Source organism: Eublepharis macularius, chromosome 12 (assembly GCF_028583425.1).
Source record: "Eublepharis macularius isolate TG4126 chromosome 12, MPM_Emac_v1.0, whole genome shotgun sequence".
NCBI classification, from domain to species: Eukaryota; Metazoa; Chordata; class Lepidosauria; order Squamata; family Eublepharidae; genus Eublepharis; species Eublepharis macularius.
Genome location: NC_072801.1, coordinates 25573764 through 25588985, shown reverse-complemented (window position 1 = coordinate 25588985; position 15222 = coordinate 25573764). Strand labels below are relative to the sequence as shown.

At 50.1% G+C, this 15222-nt stretch overlaps 1 protein-coding gene across 1 annotated transcript; it reads left to right on the top strand.

Moving 5' to 3' along the window:
- Positions 1–4259: 4259 nt before the first annotated feature.
- On the top strand, positions 4260–9718 carry UNCX (UNC homeobox). Its single transcript, XM_054993678.1, is given in 4 exon segments — positions 4260–4497; positions 5907–6082; positions 8791–9068; positions 9070–9718. Coding segments are annotated over 4 exon segments (1341 nt in total).
- The last annotated feature ends 5504 nt before the right edge of the window (positions 9719–15222 follow it).

Genomic DNA, 15222 nt, shown 5'->3' with positions numbered 1-15222 from the left:
AATAAAGCGAGCACCCACAGCAGTCGGCCAGAAGAAGAAACTCTGTGGAAGATAAAACAGAGAGATTGTGATAAAAAGTGGAAGGGGGGGGGATACCAGGCGAGGCGCGTCCCGAATGCGAGGCTTGTTCGTCTTATTATCAAGTTAATTAAAGCGAGCATCTGACAATGTCAGTCGGCTGTAGAAAAAGGGATTTAAATGCAACGTCTCCCAGGACTGCGTGTCAAGGGCTGCTTTCTCTTTTCCCCCCTCTGTGTGTGTGTGTTTTTCCTTCCTTCCTCTCCTTCTTCTGCTCTCTATGTGCTGAAGGGGAACAGCTCTCGGAAAACGAGGGGGGGGGGTGCGCCTTGAAAGGGACCGCAATCCGGCAAAGAAGCAATTATGAAAAATTTTGATGTTGGAAATAATAAAAAGAGAGAGGGAGGATGGAGAAGAAAAGGGCTGCTCTCATTTGCAGCGCGCGGGTGTTTAAAAGATGGAGATGTGTAGGGAAAGATACCGAGGAAGGGCTGCATCAAAGGGCCCCCAGACGCCCCTCCCTTAAAAGGTTCCTCTCAAGCACTTTAAGAGAGATTTATTCCCCCCTCCCTCCTTTTTTTGTGAATCTCGACAAGGATCCGGGAAACATGAAATAAGAGAGGAGAGTTGGGGAGGGGGGTGAAGAGAAGATGACAATATATATATATATATATATTTGAAATGCACAGAGCTGGTTGCTACGTGGGCTTGCTCCGGAGGTCAAGTGACGGACGGATTGTATGCTTCCCCATAATAATATTAATTAAACAATTTGCATGCTAATAAGGTAACAATTATCGGGGCTTCTGTTGAAAGAGTCAGGTTATTACAACACGCCAGTCTCGGGGCCAAGGGTCAGAGAATGAGAGGCGAAGGAAATTTCGGCTCAAATTAACATTCTGTCAGCTCCAGAAAATGGGATAAATAAAGTCGAATTAATTCATTATAATAAAGAGAGAGGGGGGAAGAGAGGGGAAAGATCCACCCCCCTTTTTTATTCTTTGCAGGATTGATTACCGTTCTGTATTCAAAAACACGTTTCTTTGGCATTTCTGTCCTGAAATCCGATAGAAAATGAGGCTTTTATTGCTACAGGCAAAAGAGGGGGGCGGGAGAGCCCCTTGCTTCAGTGGCTACAGTTTACATTTAGTATTTATAGAGAAAGAAATTAAATTATGCTGAAAAGAGAAGTCCTTGGCCTTTCACCCCGGAATTAATACCAACCCCATCATTTTAGTCGGGCTTTCGGTGGTGGTGGGGAGTTGGGGCAGGCCATTGTGCGCCTAAAATGCCATTTTATTTTACTTTTAAAAACATAATAATTAAATTGCCATCTCGAGGAGGGATGGGGAGGACAACCAGGCAGTTATGTGCTGCAGGATATTCAATTAGATTGTGTTTAGAAAAAGACGACAGTCTAGATTAGTGGGATTCTGGATTTTACACTTTAGTTCGGATTGAAGTTCGCATCCCAGAAAAACCTCCTTGAAACACACACACACACACACAAACCTAAGGGTTTGAGGGAGGTGGTTTTTAAGAAAGGTGTCTGTCCCGGAGAAGTTAAAAGATTTAAGTTGTGCAAAAAACTCCCCAAAAGGATTTATATAAAAAAAGAGAGAGATCTACCACCTCAGTTTCTGCGCAGGGTATTTTTTTTTTAAGGAAATAAAGCTGCCTTCTAAACAAATTCATAGTATAATCCTACAAGCACTTTTCTGGGACTAAGCCCCATTGGACAGACCCGGGTAAGATTCCGGATAGAGCGGTTTAGGATTGCTCCAGCAGTAGGCAATGAGTCCCATTGATCTCAGCGAGATATTCTTCTGAGTAGACCCGTGTTTAGGACTGCATTGTCAGTTGCCCCGATCCCCTTTGTTGTTTGAGTGAGGCAGTGCAGAGGAAGAGCCTCAAAAGCCCAAGGGAAGCAAACTCTGGTTCCTTTTAGTGCCCGCTGGTTCTTCAGAGGCCAGAGCCGGCTTGCAATGCGCAATAGCCGCCGGACACCTCTTCGCTTGGCTGGCCAGAATCCTGTCCTTTAGGCTTTAGGAATGAATCGGACCGGGCTTGGAACTCCGAAGGGTCGCAGTCCGATCCGCAGCCTGGAGCTTTGCAAGCTGCAGTTAGAAAGGCGCAACGGAGCCGCGCAAACAGGCAGGCAATAATCGGAAGAGAGGGACGCTTCTACGGCCGAAGTCTTGTTCACGCTTTCTGGGGAATAAACGCCCAGTTGCGTCCCATTCTGCACTCTGACTCCGGGCCAGCTTGGGGGGGGGGGACAACGTGGCTTACTTTCGAGGAAACGTGCATAAACTCCGGCTGCAGGTTGCCAAGGCAAGGAGACATTTCTTGGAGTAAATCCCCGACCTTCCCCCGGCTCCCCAATATCTGTACTCTTGGGCTGGGCCAGTTCCTGCTCTGACTTCTCTGTGGCCCACCGTGGAGGTGGAAAGACCCCCTGAAAACTCTCGCATTTGTTCCCACGCCCGGTCTTCCCGCGAGAAGACGTCCCCGCTGCCACGCGTGTATATAGGTGTAATTAAATTATACCGGATTGGGGGCGATTTCAAACCCGAGTCGTTTGGGATTAGGCTGCAGTGTAACGATTTACTCTGGAGTATTTGTTTAAGCCTCAGGTTTACCCCCCACCCCGAGTCTGAATGCGTGTCAGCGGAGGGAACACAGGCGGATTCAGGAACTAAGGCTTACTAGGGAGTAAACCCCATTGAACTCAATGTGACTTGCTCTTTGAGCATCCCCCAGAGGTTTGCACTGCTGTGTCCTCTAGAAGTTGCCCAATAGGCAGTACAGTGCCTTCCTGTGAGTAAAAGCAATAATGAACTTGCCCTTTAGAGAGGCTCCCAGACGCGTCCTGGATTTGCTTTAACTTGGAGGAGCCCCTGGCGTTACACAGGCCTTCTTCGGACTCCTTATATACAGATAAAGAGTGGGAAATTCCCACCTCTCCGGATACGCATTCACACGTCCCTGGATTCTCGACTCATTGCCTACGAGTTTCTGGGCGCGCGATTCTCTAATAGGTGCGTGTTTCAATACAGAAAGAGAGATCCAGGCATTTATTCCTCCACCAGCAGCCCCAATACCGTGGGCCTCTCTTTTTGCTAAATAGCCTGCCTTTTTAATTAGACACCCTCCGGCCCATTCATAATTTAATATGGGCTTTTCCATGGATCGATAGGGGGATGCCGTTAATTATTATTTTGATTGATATGATCGGATGGCGCGTGGTTTAAACGCTGCGCAGGAGTCGCTTTTCTAAAATCTGATTTCCTCCGCCCTTGCCTGCGTTTTCTCACCCCTCCGTCCTCTTTGCGCGTCTGCCCCTCTCTTTTTTTAAAAAGTCTTCTCAACTCTCCCCCCCCCTTCCCTGCGCTAGAGAAGCCCGAGAGGAGATGAAAAGGCTTGTAGTTTTAAATTCATTGTGACAGCTCTGGAAAGAGAGGATGATGAATCTCCTATTATTGGATCAGTCTATTTCCCGCTCAATGTCTCCCTGTAATTGGAGCAACATCACTTTAAAGGTTCAGAGAGTCGAACGTTTTCTGGTGTAGACGAAACGGGGGGGGGGGAGAAGCAGGAGGGGGGAAGAAGGGGGGAGAGGAAGAAACGCGCTTTCCACAACAGACACCGGCGAATGTTTTCAAGGGAAAATCTATTAGTGGTTTGCGGGCGGGTGGGGAGAAGGCAACTCCGGGTGGCTTTTTAGTATTTAACTGGGTATCAATCAGGCCTCCAAGTTCTTCTCTCGGGCCTCCCCCCATCCTAGTTGGCCTGGGCGCCCCCTCGGCTCCCGGGGCTGGGAGTTCTCAGCAGAGCCCCCCCTTTCCCTCCCCTCCCCCCTCCTCCTCCCCCTCCCCTCCCCGCCTTTCTCTTCCTCGCCGTTGTTGTGACAGCTTTGATACTGTTTATTGAGGGTGGATGTCAGGTATAATTAGCAATCGATATGGAAAACGCTCGGCCGCCCCGCCGCCCGGGCCCGTCTCTGACGTCAGGCGCGATTAAGGCTTCTTATTGGTCCCAAATTCCCCGGGCCTGAGCCTAATTATTGGGAGGCCCCCGATGGTGCGCGCGTTAAAGCGGCCGGGCGCCTGGCGGCATGCGCCCTTCTTTGCGCGCCGGCGGCCCGGCAGCTCCGGCGCTCCTCCGGCCCCGGCTGGCGCGCTGCTGAGCCCGGCGCGCAGCCCCCCCCCCGCCGCCGCCCCCTCTCCTCCCGCCCCTCCATGATGGACAGCCGCATCCTTGAGCACCCCCATGCCCAGTTCGGCGGCATGGTGGGCTTCCCCTACCCCATCGGGCACCACCACGTCTACGAGCTCGCCGGCCACCAGCTCCAGTCGGCCGCCGCCGTGCCCTTCTCCATCGACGGATTACTCAACGGCTCGTGCGCCGCCTCGGTGGTCAACCCGACCCCGCTGCTCCCCTCGGCCTGCGGCGACAGCCAGCCCTTCAAGCTCGCCGGTAAGCTGCTCACCCCCCCACCCCCCACCCCAAGACGCGGGTACGGTTCCCAGGCCCGCCTGCCTCGCGCCCCCCCCCCCCCCATCTGGCTTTGCAGGTGGCTCCCGGCCCTTGTGGGGTGAACAGGGGATCAGGGCTTCACAAAAATCGGCATTCTTCCGGTGATTCCCCCCTTCCCCACGACAAAAAATTAATGTGGGGTTGGGGGGCACCCGGGATCCACACAACCGCTTTGGGGGGGCATTGAGATTTGGAGGCGCTTGACTTGGGAAGGCAGACTCTTCTGACAGCCGCTTCTTCCTTCTGTTGTTAGGATTTTTGTTTTGAAGAGGGAGGGTCAGGAGAGAAGGGGAGGCTCCAGCGCTGCCCAAGGAAGCTTTCAATTTTTTTTTTTACTGAGGGGCTGAAAAACCGGGTGTTGGGGTTCTTCGGGAATCGAATTGTTGAGTCTTTTTCGCCCTATAATCCCTGTTTTTTACGCAACTGATTTAGCTGGAGATCAGGAACACCCGGCTCTCGGTAATTGCTCCGATGTTTTGTTGAAATATCCCGGTCGCTTGTGCAAACGGGTTAAGAGGCTGGCAACTCTGTTTCTCTGCCTGTTGTTAAAAAAAAAAACCCACACATTATCCCCGCATCCGGCAATAAAACGGGATTTTCCTAGCTAAATTCATGACTTTGCTAGGAAGGTGTTTGGGATTTCTGATGGATTCAGCAAGGGGTGGTGGTGGTGGTGGAGAAGGACCAGACCTCTTGGGGGTCTTTGAAGGGGCAGAATTTGGCAAGTTTGAAGGAACCCCCCTGGTCCATCCTAGGGATGAAGATGCCTTTAAAAAAAACCAGATATTCGCTCCTTTGTTCCAGGATTTTTAGACCCGCGCAGAATATAAGGGGAGGCCTTGATAGAGATCCCAAGTCGGTGTCTTATTTGTGTTTTTAAAAACTTTGGTCTGGCAAAGCTACCTCCATCCTTGCATGCACAAAAAGCGACCAGCGCACGTGTCAGCCTCCCTCCCAAGAATACAGCAAAGGGGTTTGAGACCCGCCCCCCCCCAAATCTGGAAAATGTTTTCTTTTTAATTGAGTGAAACCTTCCAATAAGTTTCTTGCTCCTTCTCAGTGTCTGAAGTAAGAAATTTCGGTCCCTTAGAATTATCTAAAACAAATGACCATTTTAAAGAAAAACTATTAGGAAAAGATGTTATCTGGAAATGGAATGGAATTTACTTCTAAGTAAGGGCATGTGAAAGATCCAGGGGCTGAGTTGGCCGAAAGGGATCTTCTAAAGTGTTTCAGAGCTCTCTGGTTTCTGCAGCGCAAAGCCAGCTCCTGTGCCTGTCTTTTTCCAACGAGGTGTGGTGATCATTTGGATCGTGGTCCGGTTTTGATTTATTCCTCTGCCTTTTCAGACTCCGGCGACCCAGACAAGGAAAGCCCCGGTTGTAAAAGACGCCGAACCCGGACGAATTTTACCGGCTGGCAGCTAGAAGAGCTGGAAAAAGCCTTTAACGAGAGTCACTATCCCGACGTGTTTATGAGGGAGGCGCTGGCTCTGAGGCTGGACTTGGTCGAATCCAGAGTGCAGGTACAAAACACGAGGAAGAGAAAAGCGAGTTTCCCTCTGCCCCCTCCCCCCTGAAGCTCAGGGGTGCGATCCAGCCGCAATTAAGCCCTTCCCCAAACCCTTTTTGCCAAAGGGGAGAGGCACGTGGATCGTTCCCAAAGGCGCTTCTTTTTGTGTGGCTTGACCCAAATTTACTTTTGTGTCGTTTGGAAGGGGGGGGGGGAAGGGAGGGAGAATTAAACATCTCCGGGCCTTGACAGCCGAGACAGGCATGAAGCGGTATTAATTGTAGCGCCGGTTTAATCCTGACGCTTCACCCTCCCTTTAATTTCTCTCGGTAGAAAAAAAAACCCCTCTCCTGGTACTAACTGAGGTGTGTGTGTGTTGTTCCTTGCTTCGCCCCCACTCCTAAAAACGAAGTAGTGGGCCCTGGAGGCTTTATTTCAAACACAGAGACTTCTGCAAGCTGGCTTCTGTTAAATATTTTCCAGAAATAGGCCTATAACACCTGCGTTTAAAATTTGCAGCTTGCCCCCTAGGACTTGGGGTGTGTGTGGATTTTTAAGTGCAAACGGAGCCTTTGGCTATACTGGGGGAGAAAATTTACAATAATAAGTCTGGTGACTTCTGCAGTTCCACAGAAACCGGATTGAAATTTCAATGGGATTCTGCTCGTTTATTTCCAACGGGGCTCATTTTCCCTGGGGTGGCTGCGGTAGTGGTAGTGGATACCTCCCCCCCCCATATAAAATGTATTATTAACTCTAGGAAACCTCTGACTTAGCTAGGAAGACCCCCCCCCCTAAAAACTTGAGAGGCCTGTGCCTTAAAAAAACCCCAAGTCTGTGCTTCTCTGTAGTTAAAGCACAAAGAGCTGGTGCGTGAAAGCCAATAAGCCCCCCATATTTTTTATAGTTATTACTCGCAAGGGTTAATAACTTTATTGTGTCCTATTAATCGACTCTGGCATTGTCTAAAAGGTGTATTTACAAAATGCGTGCGAGTCCCCCTTATCCCCGCCCCCAATTCTGACCTCTTCTGTTTTGAAATCCTTTTATCCAATTTGTTCTGAGGTTAGTGAAGGAAGTCAAGACCCTCCGTTTCCCTTTAATACGATAATGAGTAATTCTTGGTGACAAAGGCTGGCGGAGCCGACACAGAAAGGGGGAAGGAATTAAAGATACAACCCAGCGGAACTGGCAAATAATATTGTTAAAGCTTTGCTGATTGGATGCGGGGGGGGGGGAGTCTTGAAGCAAGGGCTTTTTCCTAGTTCACTTTCCCCCTTCTCCAACACCCTTCTTAAATTTTGAAAAAGAAGAATCGGCCCTCGTACCCCACTCTTTTAAAAATTGATCCATCATTTGTTTTCGAAAAACTATTTTTTTTTAAAGGCTGGTATTTAGGGTTGTGGCTGTGTTTCTTGCAGGTTGTGGGGAAGGGAAAGGAGGTGAATTGGGGACGCGGAAGAGTTTTAAAAATAGAATCTGCGATCCCTTCCTCCCTTTGAGAAACTTTAGTGGATGCTTCTGTACATGCCGCCGTCTTGCTTCCTTCCGTGTTGTGTTTTTGATTTCTTCCGATACTTGCCATACGGTTCTTGCGCAAAACTCCTTGAATGCAAGGTATATCCTGTTTTTTTGGAGAGTTCCTCTTCCTTTTTCGTCCATCGGTGTGTGTAAAATGAGGAAAGTCGCTGAGGAAAATGGAGTGCTGAAGCGCGCTAAGATGAAGTCTCGGGTTAACGTCCTTCGTTAATATCCGACTGCATCTTTTAGTCAATTTTGTTTGTCAATTTCCACGAGCGTTGAGAGAGGCTCTTCGCGTCGCCTGCCTCTTTTACTCCATCTGTGCAAACTCTCGAAATGGCTCTGCTTTAAGGGGGGGGGGGGTTGGAAGTGAGGGAGGGAACACGTGTACTGGCTTCCCAGCCTTGTTCCTGTTTCCCTGACCCGAGCGGCCCGCCGTGGAATGCACTACCATTCACTTCCCCCGAAGGCGGACACGGCAGGGAACGGTGTATGGCTGTAGCCCGAAGAACATTTCCCCGGGAGTAAGCCCTGGTGCTTAAAACGGGACTGACTTCTGAGTAGACCTGTTCAGGATTGCTCACTCGGTGTGTATTTCGGAGAGCCCAAAAAGCACAGACTTTTCGCTTGGGGGCGGGGAAGATCCCGATCTTCTGCGAAATACCTTTTAAAAATTCTCTACTTTAAAAAAAGAAAGAACAACGATATTTATCCTGCCCCTTCTGGGATAATATCCACAGGAGGGAGCGCACGGTAGAGTTTCTGAGAAGGTACTTCTGCGTGTTCTGCTCCGGGCCTGCGCGTTAGGACGCAAACTTTAGGCGAAATCCAGTTTGGAGAGGTTCGCAGAACACCGGGCCGATCCCGATCTCCTTCTGCACGGCTTTCTTTACTCTTTGAATTGTGAGGCCCAACCTGGGATTTCTGTCGGTCTGTCTTTCCTGGGAACTGGGTCCGCTGCAAGGCCTCAGGCCAACTTCAGTCCCGGTTTTGAGAAACCCTATTAAAAACCCACCATGGAACCACCCACCGGGTGCCGCTCCCTTGCTTGCTCTTTAAAAAGGGGAAGGAAAGTGTACAGAGATAAGGGGGGGCGGGATTGGCGCCCCACTCTCTTGCTTCTCCCCCCTCCCCCCCTCCCCGCGCCCTCGGGGGACAAGGGGGGACGCTGTTAATTGCTTTTCATTGTTCGGTGTGTAGGTTTGGTTCCAAAACCGCCGGGCCAAATGGCGAAAGAAAGAGAACACCAAGAAAGGGCCCGGGCGGCCAGCGCACAACTCTCACCCCACCACCTGCAGCGGGGAGCCGATGGACCCAGAGGAGATCGCGCGCAAGGAGCTGGAGAAGATGGCCAAGAAGAAGCGCAAGCACGAGAAGAAGCTCCTCAAGAGCCAGGCGCGGAACCTCCACTCGCCCAGCGGCCTCTCGGTCAACAGCAGCACGCAGAGTTCCGACAGCGACGGCGGCGGCGGAGGCCTTTCCCCCGGACCCACCCGACGGCTGCAAGGCGCCCCTGGGCGGCTCCGGTAACCCGCCTCACCCCGGCAGCTGCGACCCGACGGCCCCGGCCTTCTATCCGGCCAACCGGAGCGGTGGCTGCAGCAACAGCTGCGCCGCAAAGGAAGCGTCGCCGTCGGGCTCCGAGTGCGCGGCGCCCCCCTCCTCGGCGGCGCGGGGCTCCGGCTTCCCCAAGCTCAACCCCTTCAGCGTGGAGAGCCTCCTCTCGGACTCTCCGCCCCGGCGGAAAGCGGCGCTGGAGTTCCCGCAGGCCCTGGCGCCCTGCGCCCCGACGGCGCGCACGCTCATCGGCAAGGGCCACTTCTTGCTCTACCCCATCACCCAGCCGCTGGGCTTCATCGTGCCCCAGACGGCGCTCAAAAGCAACCCGGGCCAAGAGCCGCCGCAGCGGGGCTCCCCCTTGCCAGCGGCCAACCCCAGCCCGGACCCCGCGCCCCCCCAAAAACAGCAGCACCGCAGCCATCTCCTCCGCGCCCGGAGGCCGCTTGGCCGGCTGCGGCGCCCCGGAGGGCAGCTCGGAGCCCGGCGGAGCCTCCGGCTCGAGGAAGGGCGCGTCTTCGCCTCCGGCCAACCCGGCGGCCTCCTCGTCCTCGCCCCCGTCCTATTGTGACTCTTCTTCCTCCCAGGCGGACAGTAGCAGCGCCGTCGCGCAACCAAAGTCCCCCCTCCTCCTTCTCCCCCCGGCAAAAGACGCTTGCCAATCCAGAGACAATTCGGATTGTCGCCCTGAGCCAAACTGTCCGGCAGAGACCAGCAATGTAGACTGTGAAGAAGTGGATATGGAGTAGACTACAGACAAAAAAAGGGGGGGGGCGAATAACTATATACTGGACTCCTGGGAGGGGGGGTGCTAATTAACTGGTTAACCTGAACTTCGGACATACCCAAAGTTTCCCCCAGCCAGAATTCTGTTTTATTACATATATTTTTGGAAGACCCCCCACTTTTCCTTTTCCTTTACTCCGCTCTCCCCACACACCCCCAACTCCATAACCCGCTTAAAATCAGGTGATTAAAATTTTTAGAATTTTGTTCCTTTAAAAAAAAAAAAGATACTTGGGCCGGCAAGACGGCTGGCGGCGTTAGTAGGAAATGGGTTTAAATGACGTGAACACGAACTGTAAAAGGGAAAAAAAGACAACAGTAACTCCTCAAACCTTGTAAAATGCAAAATCGTTTAAAGATATTTATATATGTAATTTTTTTTAATAAATAAAAACCTCTTTAAAAATCAGCCTGGTTCCCTCACCTTCCTTTGCACGGTTTAAATCCATTTTAAAAAGTAATTAAGAGTGGGTGGGTCTTAAAAAAAAGCCTTCTCCCCCAATCTTTGGGCGTTCCTCTGTGTGTTTATTGCTTAACAAATGTATTCATTTAATAGCCTCCCCTCCCATTTCTCCCTGTTCTCCATCGCCCCCCGCCCCAACTCGAGGTTAGCCAGCTCCGGGCTATAAGAGACCGGCCGGCTCCTGGTGAGTTTTGATATGAAAGTAATTATTTTCCCGGTGGCTGCTGCAGGATTCGGTTTCCTTGCCCAAAGGGTTATTATACATTACCGATTTCGAGTGATATGAAATCACATAAACTTCCTACAATAATAGAATTAGCATGAAAGGCTGGGGTGTCAAATTGAAATTGGAAAATAATAGCCTCGGCAGCTGGGGGAGTGTGCGCGCATATTGGAGCGGAGATGGGAATACGTGGGGCGGAATTTTCATGAGGTTGCCACCCCCCACCCATCGCCCCCTCCCTCCTCTCCCCCCCTTTCCCCTCTTTGTCAGTCCTCTTGTAGCGGGCTATATTAAGATAGATGTTCAATGATATCTTTCATTGTTCTGTCGCTTATATGGATGTTGCCGCCTTATCAGACTATTGATCATGTGTCGCCTATAATAGGACAGCCGCGGCAAATGCTCCCTTCTTCTTCTTCTTCTTTTTTTTACAAAAGGCGAACGCATTTGTTCTAATAGGGTTGGGGGTCCTTGGGGAACCTTTGGGGGCTGGGAGACAGCTGCCCCAAAGATATATTAGCAAACTTGGCGGGGGGGGGGGGGATATACCGAAAATGCCCCGCCTGCCCCTTCCACCCACCCTTCCCAAAATCTATATCTATATATATGGAATTTCTCAGCCGGCTTGAAATTTGCAGGGCGCTTAAAGTCCCAACAATTCCCCAGAAATTGTCTTGCCAATTATTAAAACCATTAATTCTGGCGAGTCTGTGCGCAGTGGAATTATGTTTACAGCCTCGTTAAATATCTCTGATCCCTCCTGGTCATCAGGCCTTTATTTGCAAATAAATTGAAAATAATCAGAAGGACAGGAGCGGTTTCTTTTTCTCCCCCCCCCCCCCTTCCACCATCGGAGCGGGCGCAAATGAATTTCTGAGCCCGAGTCCCTTTAATAATATTTACATAATTTTCGCTCAGTGGCTCTGATATTTGCTCTCTAGGAGACCGGGCTTATGGGTGTGTGTGTGGAAATAATTAGATCAAAAGGAGGGGGGGGGGGCAAAAAGTGAATGTGGCAGGGAGGAGAAACCCACCAGGGTGGAAGGAAATCTCGTATGCCCTTAAAAAGAGGGGAAATCTGGAACTCCGGGGCGCTCGATCCGCGGAGAAGTTTTCTTGCGCAAGCCACACTGCCTTGCGCATATAGTTGCGCGTGGGAAAGTGCCTATTTACCCGCAGCTTCTCAGGGATAAATTCAGCCGTGTTCACCATAGCCTGATTAACTCTTTCTTCTAATTTTAAAAAAAAAGTGGTTGAAAAGTTGTTCCAGGCTTCTTTTGACATCTGAGTTGGGGGTGCTTCCATAACTGCCAGGCTGATTTAAAGGGGGGATCCCCAAGTTCTGTCGGTGAAACCGGTTTTGAGGCCCCTTGAGCCAAGCCCCCATCTGGAACTGGAAGGGGGCCCCTTTGTTCCCTCCTCCCTCAGCCCTCCCTCCCGTCCTCTCCACCACCCCGGTGTATTTAAAATGTCATTTGCCTTATGAAATCGTCGCAGAAAATTGTGCGTAAAAATGTTGGTTATTTTATCGAAGGTGAACAATTTGTCTGGCAGCGATAAATCGCCTCCTTTCTTCAATTTGCAGCTGTTCATTTGGGTGGCTGAAGCCGAGGAGAGAAGACTTGGGGGCGGGGGGGGTGGGGAGGCGACGGGCGGCTCATGTATAATGGATTTGCAGTTTGAATGGTGGAGTATCGCTGCCCGCACACTCGTGTCCTTAAGGTGAAATTACTGATTTACTTAAGCAGTTTAGAGGTTTTTCTCTCCCCCCCTTCCTCTCTCTCTCTCCTCCCCCCCTTGCAAAACCCCCCAAAGCAGCAGGCTGTGTGATTCTAGACAAACTATCAATCGATCTGGGCCGAGGCAGCCTCCAGGAGATGCCTCTGCCATGAATCATACTTTATGAATTCAATTTCTACCAGGAGAAATTTTCAATTTGAACGCCGGATCATTATGGGAGAGTGTAAATTGTTTTTGCTCTATTATGCATCGGACGCGATCATTTTTCTTTCTAATTACGGAGGTGTCAGGTCGGCCTGTCATGCAGGAGCTGATTTTCAATTTAACTGATCATCATACATTCATTTTCCCATTTGATAAATCTGCTATCTAGACGGCTCTCCATGCCCGGAATATTAACAGCGAGCCACCGAAAGCCTCGGTAATGGGGGGATGTGTATGCAGCAATAAGCGCAGATCAGCTAGCTAATTTAGCACCTCCTGATTCCCCATCTCCATTTCTCATTTCCAATTCTCCAAGGAGAGGAAGGGGGGGGTGTTTTTTAAAAAAAACACCCTGCCCAAAGGCAGAGAAACGCCTCACTCTTTTCTCTCCAACAGCAAGAAGAGAAAGCTGGCTAGGGGGGAGAGGGGGGGGGAGAGGAGACAAGGGGAGGGGGGAAAGCCCCTCCAAAACGCTTGTTTTCTATTACACAACTTCCAAATTAGGATATCAAGCTTAATTAATGCTAATTGAGTTCTTCAATACGTGTTATTTTTATTTAATAGAAACAAATTTGCTCAATTAATTATCGGCGTAATTTTCAAGAGCCTCGTTTGCGAAGGCGAGCTCTTCCCGAATAAACTACCCGCGGCAAATTAATGGGCTTTCGGAAATTCGGGGCTTGGGTTGTGGATGGGGGGGTGGTGATTTGGGGGGAGGCGGAAAAAGGTTTTTCTTTTGGGGGAGTAGGATTCTGCGAGGCAGGACTTTTACCTGGCGGAGAAGAGGCTTCAGGGGCAAGGTTATATCTATCTATTTGGATAGATATTTTGGATGTGTGTGGGGTTTTTTCCCTTCACCTTTTGCCTTGGATGCGTTTGGTTTCTGGCGGTTCAGGGCTTTTCTGGCTTTTAGGGGTGACGGAGGAGATTCAGATATTCAGGGCGGCCAGTAAAAGACTTGGCGTTTGGAAAGACTTTTCTTTACACCCCCTCCCCACCTCCCCACTTCATAGCTTTGTAATGCGATTCCAATGGAAGGGAAAACCATTTCCCAATAAATGCCTGGTCGCAGTAGCCACTAAGTTGTGGGCAAAACGAGCGCGGAAAGGTTTTACTTGTGTTTTTTTTATTTCTGATTTTAAATGCTTTATTGTTGGCTTGTAAAATCCGGCTAGATGGAGGCTACTTTAATTTTGTTGATAAATCGGTTCCGTTGGGGTGTGTGTGTGTTGCGGCGGGCTGGGGGGGGGGGGTGTTCTTCGCTGATTTATTTTTAACCCGAGGTAGTACAAGGCTCTGACAGTTTGGATAAATTAGCCAAGCTTCGCAGCCTCCTAATGAGAGGATATTATTTCACCACCTCGCAAGGAGCGTGAAAAATGAGAGAGACTCCATCCAGAGGTGTCGGATCGATTCACGATCAGGGTGTAAATTATATACAACTAAATATCCTAACCGCTGATACAGGCTTCTTAGCTTAGAAATGCAACATTAAACAAAGATTATAAGGCAGATAGGCACCTATATGGCGGTCTTAAGACCGCTGGAGCTTATTTCTCTATCCCCTCCTTTAATTCCTAAGGGCGCAGTGCGTAAAAACGCAACCGCCCCCCGAAAGAGGAAAAAGGAGATCAGAGAATCGCCAAATTGGGGTGGGGAGGGAGGAGGAGGGGAGGAGAACCACAACCTCTATGGTTTGGTGCAAGTGGGGGTCAAAATCCCGACCAAAAACTTGGCTAAAAAAGATCCCCTCCCAATTTAAATTGAAAAGATTTCAGATCGGTGGGTCCAGATATTTGGGGCGTCCCATTCATGGGTCCACATTTTGCACCCCCGCCCCAGTTTTTGAAAAAGAGAGGCTCCCCGGTAGAAAAACGTCACACCAGCGCTGGGCAAAGTCTTCCACTTTCGCCCCCTCCCCAAATCTCCGTTTAGGGCTACAGAGCTAGTGGTAATTATATAATTTAAAATCCATTTAACACTGGCTAGCACGACAGTAAATATATGCATATTGCTAATAAGATTTGCACAATTACGCCGGTCAAACACAGGGAAATGTTTACCGCCTTTCAAAATAATAAATATATTTTTTAAAAAAGTTTCCCCAGCATCAACTTCTTTTCCTTGTCTTTTTTTCCCTGTAGGGGGGTGGTGTTGGTGGTGGGGAGAAGCTATTCCAGGCAATTAAAATGGGGGAGGGATGGAGGTGTTGGGGGGGGGGGAGAGTCGAAAAGTGCGTCTGAAATTCGGAGTAATCTTTGATACCCTGAAAGATAATCAAATATTTGCAGGGTTGCTTCTCGCAGTTAATAAAATACGATTATCAGATAATCCTCGGTAGCGATGCTATTTGTATAGTTAACAGATTATTACCAAAAAAGAAGGGGGGAGGACCAACCCCACTTCAGAATCAGGCATGCCCCCCTCCCCCCTTTCTTTTTGCAGAGTCGGGCTTGAAATATTATCAGACCCGTTTAATAATTGCGCTGTTTTTCGGGGCATAGTTGCAAGCGAGCCAACGCGTGTCCGAGCTTCTCCTTACATAGTAAAAGTAGTGTGTGTGTGGGGGGGGGGGGGGCTGAGTGGGAGGAGGCTGTGGGAGAGAAAAAGAAAATCGTGCCATAAAGAACTCGAAGGCTTGGAATGACTCTCTTGCTCG